This window comes from Condylura cristata, unplaced genomic scaffold (assembly GCF_000260355.1).
Source record: "Condylura cristata isolate star-nosed mole 26May11 unplaced genomic scaffold, ConCri1.0 scaffold00034, whole genome shotgun sequence".
NCBI classification, from domain to species: Eukaryota; Metazoa; Chordata; class Mammalia; order Eulipotyphla; family Talpidae; genus Condylura; species Condylura cristata.
Window position 1 is genome coordinate 2622637 of NW_004567135.1, and position 10824 is coordinate 2633460.

General features: G+C 64.0%; 1 protein-coding gene across 1 annotated transcript in view; it reads right to left on the reverse strand.

The window, feature by feature from the left end:
* LRP1 (low density lipoprotein receptor-related protein 1) overlaps positions 1 to 10454 on the reverse strand; it is a 66782-nt gene extending 56328 nt beyond the window's left edge. The window contains exons 1-3 of the mRNA XM_012732281.1: positions 10083 to 10454; positions 2326 to 2448; positions 398 to 535 (exon numbers count right to left, since the gene is read on the reverse strand). Coding sequence (XP_012587735.1) covers positions 398 to 535; positions 2326 to 2448; positions 10083 to 10152 — 331 coding nt within the window. The 5' untranslated portion in view covers positions 10153 to 10454. The remainder of the gene's footprint in view (positions 1 to 397; positions 536 to 2325; positions 2449 to 10082) is intronic.
* Positions 10455 to 10824: the final 370 nt, after the last annotated feature.

Here is a 10824-nt window from a genome sequence, read left to right on the forward strand (position 1 = left end):
TCTGCTCCCCACTCTGACTCTGGGGAGTCCTCTGACCCCCACGCCTCTGGCCTGCACCTCAGTTCTTGGATACCTAAATAAAATACATCTTTAAAAAAAAAAGAAAGAAAAGAAACTACACGAAGAAAGGGCCTCGCTAGTCTCCCTCAGCTACGAAACAGCGCATGGAACCCACTCGGCAGGCGGGAACTGGGTCTGCAGAGCTGTGACTTCCCAAGCTCACGCGGCCGAGGGGAGCCCGCTCAGGCTCACACGGAGCCCCCAGGGCCTCGACCGAGCTCCAAGTCTGGGGCCCCGGGGGCTGCTTTCTGTGACAGTTCTGCGCAGAGGAGCAGGACAAGGACGCGTCGGCGGCAGGCTGAAGGTCAACCCCTGGCCGGCAGCCCCGAGCGCTCACCTCGGCAGTGCGCCCCCTCGTCCGAGCCGTCGGCGCAGTCCTGGACGCCGTTGCAGAGGTGGGACATGTGGATGCACAGCTCGGTGCCCAGACAGTTGTGCTCGTTTGGCTGACATCGCTGGGCCTTGCTCTGTGGGCCTGCGGCAGACGGAGGGTCACACGACCAAGCCGGCTAGGGGGCCAGAGGTTCTGGGGCGGGGGCGGTGGGGGCGCGGAGACTGGGGTTTTAGATCCCAGGGGGACTCGGGCTGGCGAGAGTCCGGCTTAGACAGGCCTGCCAGGCTCCTGGAGAAGCGCAAAGGGGGAGGCCGGCGAGGACTCCAGCCCCCTCTGCTCGCACCCCAACGCCAGGCCAGGGTTAGCGGTGAAGGGTCTCCTTCCCACAGCTGCCCCGGGCCAGGGGCCAGACCGCCGGACCCCGGCTGCGCACCAGCCCGACACGGCGACACCCCAACGTCAGCAGTGCAAACCAGGGCGGGCGGCGCCCTGACCACGCTGTGTGAGGCCCGAGTGACATGTGGAACAGTGGGTAACGTGAACCTTAGGTTACTTTTACCTCTTTTTGAATGGGGCTACTAGAACATTTTGAAGCTGCTTCTGTGGCTTGTGTTCGTGTCTGAGACAGCACTGGCCCGACCCCCCAACCTGCCGCCTGCCTGATGGGAGGACGTGGGGCGCGGCTAAGGCCGTGGCCCACCGGCCGAGTCTTGGTTCGTCTTTGGTTGCCCAATTAGAGGGGCTGGAGAGCAGAGGTCTCGGGAGACCCGTGGGGGGCTGGGCGAGGGCGCCGGGGCCAGGCCTCTAGCTCCGTCTGGGCAGGGGCCACAGCGGCAGGTGAGGGGCAGCGTGAGTGTGGCCTGAGGGCTGGTCAGTGTGCGCCTGCTGGTGCTCTGGCCGTGGCAGGCGTGTGGCCACGTCCCTCTGGACCTGCCCTGTGGTCTGGGGCACCTGTCTGAGCGCAGGTTGTTTCTGTACCCCTGTCTGGAGAGGCCGTGTGACGGGTCTGGGAGTGCGTCAAGGGGGACGGTGTGGGGTGCATCACGCTGAAGGAAGCGTGGACGAGGGCCAGCACTCTCCTCTCTAACGGGGAGATGGGGTCAGAAGGCAGCTTCAGGAAGACATTCCGGCCTGAGCCACGCCCCCAGACGCCCTTGCAGAATATGCTTGGCCCTTGCCCTCCAGGGCAGGGTGTGGGGGTGAGAAAGAACCAGTGGCTCCTTTTCCGCCGGAAAATTACCCCGATAATTACGGATGGGGGTGTAGGGAGAACATGGAGGATGGGCGGGCAGGCTAGGCCCCGGCAAGAGGCAGCTCTAGCAACGGCGTGACCGGCATGTCCAGCAGGGTGAGGCTGCGGTGGGGACGCCAAGACTCTGCCCGGGACACTGGGGTCCCACCAGCAAGTTCCACCCCCACTGGCAGGGCAAGGGCTGGGCGGGACCTTTCTCCCAGTTTAAACAGCTGCCTCTGATTACACCACTCGCTGGGGGCAGGGAAGGCGGGGGCGGCGGGCCAGGCTGGGGTGGGGCTCTGGGGAGACTGGGCGAGCTGGTGGCCTTTGGCCTGGGAGCCTGAGGGTCAGCAGGGGACCCAGTAAGATGTGGGGGTCCCTGCCAACGTGCAGGAGGGCCGGGGTGGGGGCAGGCCAACAGGAGGGAGGCTGAGTAGCGCCTTCCCACAGAGCCGTCAGCCCAGGAGACAGCCTCCGGCAGGCCTGGGGGCCATGCGGCCACGGCGGGCAGCTCGAGGTGCCACGTCTGGGCTTGACGGACAACACGCCGGCGCTTTGAAGGGGGAGAGGACAGCTTAGCTGCGTCACAACCAACAGTTAACAGCAAGGGCCACGCCGGGCCACGAGCCTGCTGTCCCCATCCCAGGCTGCCCTAGGCCAAAAGGGAAAGGGAGAACTTAGGGGTCGGGGCACTCACAAATCTCAGGGGCCTCATCTGACCCGTCCGGACAGTCCCTCTCGCCGTCACACCGCCAGCCTTTGGAGATACAGGTGATCTGGTCTCTGCACGCAAACTGTTTGGGGCTGCATGTCTTCGGGGCTAGGAGCAGGGAAAGGAAAGGGAGGCGTAACTCAAGGGTGGAGATGACTTCCCGGGTCCTGAATCCCCGAGGGCGCCTCCTGCTGCGGCATCACCGTCCCCCTGGCCCAGACTCTGGGCCACAGTCCATGTGCCGGGGGGAGCAGGTACCTGTGGGTTACTTTGGGGGCACAGTGTTGGCGGGGGGGGGGGGGGCTCACTTTCTTGCCCCCACTCCAGCTCCCCAGGCTGCCTGCCTACTGCATCCCTCCCCCAGCCCTCAGTCAACACCCCTGCTGCTGGCGGCCACGCGAGGCCGCTCTGACCAGCGCCCAGCCTGTATCGGGAGACATGGACCTTTGGGCCCGTGGCAGGTTCTCTGGACCGCGGGTTGCGAAATCTAGTCACGGTTTGGTTCGAGAGTGTTCCATTAAAAGCTATTTCATTATAGCGGCTAGGGAGGAAAATAATCCCCGTCAATATCGAACGCAATGACGTTATTCCAGGACCTAGTTTCATGATGTCACTTGGAGTCGCAGCTTCCAGGAAACCATTGGCCCTGTTAAGTGAGAACTTACTGTATCTTCTATTTTTTACTAGAGGCTCAGAGCTTCTTATCTAACGTCTCTGTTCCTCCACCCTCTGGCACACACTTGGTCCTGGGAAGCCATCACCCCACCCATCCCCAACTCCTAAATCCCAGGCCCCCAGAAGATGGTTATCAGCAGAGATACCGAAGGGCAGGACTGGGAAGGGCAGGGCAGGACAGCGCAGAGTCCTCTATCTGTCTTCATTCCCTGAAATCTAGGCTGTCTTTGTGGTTAGCCCTGCAGTAGGACTTTTAGCTGGGAAGCACCTAAAAGTTGGAGAGCTGAGGCAAGGGTGTGGCTGGGATGACCCCTAGGAACCGGCTTCGGCTCAGCCTACCTACAGAGGTACTGTATCTGGGTCTTGGACCTTTGCTGTCCCCTTCCACACACACCCTCATCCCCAGGGGCCTCCCTCTGCTCCCACCCAGTCTCCAAGAAATCACTAACAACGGTAACGCTAACTCTTACCGCAGGCTCAGTGTGTGGCCAGGACGAGGGGAAGCCCGTTCTATGCGTGTATGGCCTTCTTTAACCCTCTCTACAACGCGACAAGGCAGGTCTGCAAGTACCACTTCAGAAGCAAGCCTCAGGAAGGGACAAAGCCCCCAGCAGGCCGGCGATGAGCCAGGTACCAGACCCGTCTCGCTGAGTAAGGCCTCAGCAGGTGGCTGAGTAAGGCCTCAGCAGGCCGCACGCACAGAGACACGCTCAGAGCTGCCCCTCCCGACCCGCCACCAAGTCCCGCCTCCCCTCGGCCCCCACCCAGGGCAGGTTCCCAGCCTCCCGCTGCCTTTTCCTGGGCCTGTGTCGGTTGCATTCTCATTCAGCTGGCATGCACTGTGCCAGGCACTGCACTAGGCACTGGGGTGCCAAGGAGGGCCAGACGCCCCCCACCAGGAGCCCGGTCCCCTGGGAAGACAGCTGTACACGACAAATTGGAATCAGGACACGGCGAGCTCAGGGTTGGGTCAGAGTCTGAGCAAAGTATGTCAGGGCGCTGAGCGGGCGGCGCGTCTGAGGGGCCACACGGAGACAGCCTCCCTCCCTAACCCCATCTTTGGCAGAAGGGACGGCACTCAGGCCCCCAGCCAGCGTGAGAGTCAAGTTCAGGAAACACATCAAGGATGGCTCAGCCCGCCCCCCAGCCGGCCCCTTCCCCTACCCCCCACCCCGAGCAGGGAATAAAGGCCCCTTGAGGAGGTGGATAATGCTGAGTTCATTGCCCCACTGGGCCAGCTGTGAGGTCTTCCCGGGGAACTGCCCGCCAGCCTCGTTAGCATGCTGGGGACTCGTCCTCTTCCCCTGGCCAGCCCAGACTGGCTGGGGGGTGGCTTGAGGGGGCTGGAGTGGGACTAGGAGGCAGATGGGCAGTTTGGAGCCGAGAAACGGCCCCCGTGCCACCCCCGGCCTCCCACCTGGCCGGAGTGCGCGCTGCCCATGCCTCCTCGGGACAGAGCTCAGTCTGGGCCCGAGGTCACTGCTTGGTCAGGCCAATCCCCCTCGGCCAGTCCCAGCCGTGCTCCCCCCTCCCTTGGCGCTCATTCTGTCGTCGTCCCCCCCACCCGCTGTCCCTCACCCCCATTTTTGGCCTGAACTCGACAGAGGAAACAGCAGCTGGCGAACTCCGAAAGCTGGAATGAGAGAGATTCACAAACCAGATGTGCGCTGCAGAGGGAGGGGTGGGGGATGGGCGAGGGGCGCAAGAGGCGTCTCCGGGGGAGCCGGCAGAGGACGAGGGGGGCCGGGCACACCTCTCGAGGGCTGGGGCAGCGCAGGGACCATGGAAACTAGGTGGAAAGAACGTCTTTCCTGTCAGGGATAGTGGAGAGAGCCCCAGGAAACTCCGATTTGAAGGCTGGTCCTGCCTTTGATTTCCTTCAGGGCGAGGGGTGACCGGCCTACTCCGCGGGCCCGCAGGCCCCGCTCTGGGTCGCTGCGGCTGGGTCGCTGCGGCGGGGCGGTAGGAAACTTGTAATCCGCTTAGAGCCAGCCCTCACCCAGTGCCGGCACCCAGGGGCCCTCTGCGGCCTGCAGCTCAGACGAGGCCCTGAGCCAGGAGGACTGCCCCTCCCTGCCCCCCAAGCCTGGTGACCCTGGAGCTTCCCAGTGGGGGTTCACGCTCAGCACCTTCCTGAGCTGAAGCACTTACACACTCAACTCACTCAGACCCTCAAGACTCTTGGGGGGCGCCACTGGCATGCCCCCCACATGCCCCCCACACAAAGGAGGGGCTGGGCACGTGGAGCCCGTCGGGGAGCCCGTCGGGCCTCCATACAGCCAGGGTAACAGCAGGGGAAAGTCTCGGGCCTCTGGCCCTGAGGGAGGGCGCCAAGGGCTGGCGGTGGCCTCCGGAGCGAGCGCCTCAGAGAGGAGGGAGGACTTGGAGGAGGGAGAGGACAGAGCGGGACAGAGGGAGGAGGGAGGAGAAGGAGAGCACTAGAGAGGAGGAGAGCGAGGTTGCAGAGAGAACGCCAGGACACAGGGCCGTCTGTTCTCGGCTTTGCCTGGAGATGAATGTGACTGCCATGCTAACTGGCCAACACCCCTGCCCTCCCCCGCCCCCGCCCAACCCAGGCGCCCGGCCCAGCCACGGCCCCCAGAGCCAGGCCGGGAGGTGTAGCCTTGGGTGTCCAGACACAACACGGGCCCGGCCCGCGCCCCACAGCCCTGCTGGAGCCTTGGACGGCACCCCGAGTCCCACCTGGGCCCTTGGGGGTAGAGCAGGGAAGCGGCGAGTGCCAAGCCGGACCAGAGGGGGTGACGGCAAAGTACAGGCCCGAGGGGGTCTTCTCCAGAGGAGGGCCCATCTGCTGGTGCGCTCAGGAGCCTGAACCCCACGGAGGCGAACAGAGGGGAGACCTCAGGGGACTTGCCACGGGACGGAGAAACAGGAGGAGGGAACCAGGGGGAGACGCCTGGGCCCACAGCAGAGCTAGGCCGTGGGGGCGGGGGGTTCTGAAGGGGACCTCTAAGGGAGCAGACTGGCCGGGGGCGGCCTGGGCTGGGGCAGAATCCGCAGGGATCTCAACGTTTAGACATACGGGGTGGGGTAGCGGGGCCTCGCGGTCCGAACCGAGAGCTTTTCACTGAATTTTATGTATTTTGGGTGTTACCGGGTGACTCCTTCCCGCAGCTCAGTGAGGCTCAGACACATTTTTGTCATTCCTGAGTCTGGGCCTCTGCGCTGCGGCCTGGACAGAAGGACAGACAGGATGGCGTGGACTGCTGGGGGTGGGGAAGGGTCTCCCCCCCATCCTGAGTCAATATTGACTCAGCAGGACATCAGCCTGACCAGTGACCTCCCCACCATCTTGTCCTTTCCTCGCAAATGAAATTCAGACCCCCTGAACGCCTCTGGCCATCACCATAACTTCCCACGGGCCTGGATAAGCCCTTCCCAGTGTCCCCTGCCCGGGCAGCCAGCCCACCAGAAGCCCTGCGCCGGGCACCCCTTCCCCACCTCCCTGAGGCCCAGACCACAGGTCCTGGGGAGGCGTTGCCAGGCTCCCTCCTTCCTCTGAACTGTCTCCGTCCCCTCTTGCTCAGCCCACAAAGGGAATCAAGTTTCCTTCTTCCAGAAACATTCTCTCCAAAATTTATTCCCAAAATCAGCAGAGGGGGAAGACAGAGGCACTTGGAGGAAAGAAGGGAACAACACAAAAATGGCGAGGTGCGGGCAGGGAACATGGGGGCCCCTGGGGGAGAACCCTGTGCCCCCGGGGACACCCGGAGGCTGGAGGAGGTGGGGTGCAGACAGGCGAGGCAAACCAAGTGACGGAGCCGGACACCAGACAGGGGGCACCACCGAAGCTGGGCAAGGACGGCAGAGGCAGAAGTTCTGTGCACCAGGGTGACACACTGACAGACAGACAGACTGAGGCAAGCCAGACGGGAGGGCGGCTCGGCCCAGAGCTGCAGGACAGTGACACGGTGTCTGGGGCTGCACCTGGGGAGGAACCCCCGAGCCCAGGCGGGTGGGCGGCACAGCCTGCGCTGGGGACGGCCCTGCCCTGCCCATCCCACCGAGGAGACCCCGATAGGGGCACCGTCGCCCACAGACGCGGCGGGGAGGAAGACGGGGCTCTTCAGCCGCGAAGTCAAGACGCAGGGACAGTCTCATCACTCCTGGGGGGCAACAGGGAAAGGGCCCTCTGCCCCCCAGAGGCCGCACGGCCGCCTGGGCCGCTGGCCGGAAACACTCCAGAGTCAACTGCTTCCTTCTCCAAACAATGCAGGATCCTGCTTAGTGGGCTGAAATCTGGGACAAAGATGGGATGGAGCTGGCTCGGTCTCCCCAAATGCTCACTCCTGACGCCCACTTTCAACAGGCCCGGGGCCCCGTGTGGAGCCAACTACACCCAGAGTCCCCAAAGGGGATGAGCCCCGTGCGGCGTTAGACGGGAGGCTGCTGAGCCCACAGGCTGGGGAAGGGGGGTGCAGAGGGCGGCGAGGGGGGGCGTGGGGAAGTAAGGCCTCCTTGGGGCTCCAGGGCCACTGGAGTCAGGCAGGAGTTTGGAGCATCGCAGGGAGAGCGCTGAGAGGCGGCCGGACCTCGGCGGACCTCGGAGGACAAGGAAGGCCGGCAGGGTGGGGCAGGATCAGCACAGATAAAGCGGCGCGGGGAGTTCAGCAGGAAAAGGCCGCACAGGGCAGCCCCAGAGAGGCCTCCGAGGCCTCTGGGGGGGCGTCGGGGTCTGGGCCCCAGGGGCAGAACAGAGTCTGGAGCCTTCTCCCAGCCAGCCGGGGGCTGACACCTCTCACCTCACCTGTCCACCTGGTCTGGTGACCAGCAGAGCACTGGCTCCGGGCAGCGCGTCGCGGCCGACAAGTGTGGAGAGGCAGCGAGCCGCCCGACAAGACAAGACAAGACGTCCCCGCAGGGCCTCGGCCCCTGGCCGCTGCTACCCCGCTGTCCCCCACACTGCTGGCCGAAGAGCGAGGGCCTGGGGTGACTCGGGCACGGACAAGGCAGAGGCCTACAGGCTCCTGGGGCTGCTCTCCAGGAGGGAACGCGGCCAGCTGTGAGGGCCCAGGTGGGGAGGTTAAAGGTGAGGAAAGCGGTGCCAGGGGCTTCTGCCCCAGGGGACGAGGGAGAAAGTTCTGGACCTGAGGCGGAGGGAGCATGAGGGTGCATGAGGGTGGGATCAGAAAACACCCCAGACTGTCTCCAGGGGAGCCGGCCCTACAGTGACTCGTCCCCATCCCCAAAGAAGACTAGTGTGTGTTAGGGGAGGGGTCCCGGGGGCCCCCGGTCTGAGCTACAGTACAGCCGCGGATGGGGAGAAATGCCAAGGCGGGTGAGGAGACAGTTATGTCCAGTTTCCCTTTGCCACTGACCACCAAGCCACTCGGTGTGGCAAGTGAAGCTGCTTCAGAGGCCTGGGGGGCCGCCCCCCGGGCCGGTCCTGACCGGGCTGGGGACCTTCACCGCTGTCCACAGGGACCTCCCTTGTTCTGCCTAACTCCCCGGGGCTCCTGGTGGGCCTCGTCTCTTCAAAATGTTTTTCTAGACTTTTCAGACGCCACTGCGTGAGACCTCTGTGCCTCAGTTTCCCCTCCTACTGGGAGGACGGAGAACATGCATAAGGCAGGAGTCATGAACAGGACCGGCTGTGAGCCTGGCCCGGGGTACCGAAAGCAGCCTGTTTACTCATTTCAGATAAGTGAGGGAGTGGGGGGCGGGGGTCAGGCAGTCCGGAAGATGCCATTTGAGGGTCACCATACATTGCCTTTGTGGGCACAGCTACTTCCGGACCTCCTAACCTCCCTTCCCCCACTGAAGCAAGTAGGGGTTGGGGAGAGGGAGAGATAATCTGGTTTCAGAGAAAAACTTTCCCAATCCCAACCTGGCAAGATTTAGAAGATGGAGGAGGGGTGCACCATGGGGTTCGCCCAGTCTCCTCACTGGATGAGACTAAAGTGACAGGAAGGGGTGAGATCCCGCCCCTTCTCAAAACAGGGGCCCAGCCCAGCCCAACCCCATGACCCCAGACTAAAAAGCTTGGGCAAGACTTGAACCAATGACTCACAAGAGGAAAAATAGCTGACAGAAAAAAGGGAGAGGGGGCACCCCGTTTCAACAAACACGTCTCTGGCTCAAACCTAACTGCAGTACACTCTGGGGTGGGGGGGAAGGGAAGCGGAAAAGGAACACGTTTACCAAAAGGAGCCTCGAACAGGGGTGAGGGCACAGCCTCAGATCCCCCCCCCAACCTCCAACTCTCCTTCCAGTCCACTGCGATGGAGCCAGAAGTAGGGGAGAAGGCAGCCTCCTGCACCCCCTCCCAGCGTTCCAGGCCATTCTTCAGTCCCCTTCCCCAGTGATGACATCTGATGTTTTTTCATCCCCGAGCTCCCAGGAATTAAAAAGGAAAATTCAAAGTCACACAGCGTTGCCGCCCGGCTCTGCTCCCCAACACAGCCCTACCAGACCACTGCTGGAGGCCCTGAGGGGGGAAGTGCCCACTTCGGGACCCAGGCGGGCAGCCCAAGGATCCTGGACCCAGGCCTCCGGCCGCTGGCTCCACAGACCCCACACCCAAGCGGGGGGCCTCCCCGCGGCCCTCCCTCTTCCCACCCACAGTCTTCCCGGGCCTGCCTGCCCTCTGCCCAGCGGGCACTCCGACCTGGCTCCTACTTGGAGGCTCAGGAGCCTCGGAGCCCACAGCACAGGGCCCCCCCCCCCTTTTGCAGCCATACATTGCAAATCCAGATTCCTTCACAATTCAGATGGGGGTGGGCGGTGGAGATGCAGGCGGGCAGAGGCCCTCCCCGCCAGATAGGAAGACAAGGCCTCTGGATCCCAGGATCAGAAAAAGGGGGAGCCCTCTTCTCTCTTCCCAGGCTTCTGGCCTTTGTTTCGGCTGGGGGGTCCCAGAAGCATCATCTGCTCAGGGCCCCCATCCTCCAAACCGGACCCCCATCCCCGCCCCAGTCTGGCCGCAGCTGTGTCAGCTGGACCCGGATAACAAAAGGCACCCCTCCCGCGGCTCCCTTCCCCGAACGGACGCCGAGCGGGGCAGTGGGTGTCTCCGGGGGTCCTGGGGGCCGCGGGATCTCACTCACCGTCGATAGCAGCCGTGACCAGAGCTGAGAGCAGGGGCAGCAGCAGCAGCGGCGGCGGCGGGGTCAGCATGGTGTGGCTGATGCAAGCAGCAGCCCCCTCCCCTCTGGTCCTGCTACTTCTCGCCGTTGCCCCCCCCAATTGGGGGGTCCCCTTCTTTCCCCTCCCCCTCCTCTATTCTTATCCTGTCCTCCGGCAGAGCACACCAGGGCGTAGGTGAAGAGGTAGTGTTCTGAGCCCCTCGGTGAGGGCCTGCTTCTGGGGTACGCCCCCTCCCCCCAAATCCAAGCCCTTCACCCCCAGCTTTTCTCTCCTCTCCTCTTTCCCCCTCCCCGGGCGAAGCTCACAGCCCCATCTCCGAGCCGCCTCCGGCTGCAAAAATGCACAATTGGGAGGAGGCGGGGTGGGGGGTGGGGGGCGTGGACCCGGTGGGGGAGCCTTTGGAAGGGGCCTGATGGAGCTCTGGGGGCTCCCCTCGTTTCCGCCTCCTCAGTGCACGGGCCTGGAGCTCGCACCACTGTTCCCCGACTGAGGTGCCGCGGGTGGGGGGGGCGGGGGGGCAGAGGGAGGGGACGGGAGGAGGGAGGGAAGAAGGGGCGGGGAAAGAAGGGGGAGAAAGCGCTACGCGGCAACCCTGGGAGTGCGCATGCGTCCATTTGGCGCGCTGCCCTGGGGAGGGGGAGCCGGGGTGCTCCCGGGTTCGGGCTCTGGCGAGCGCTCCGGAGCGGGGTCCGCGCGGGCGAG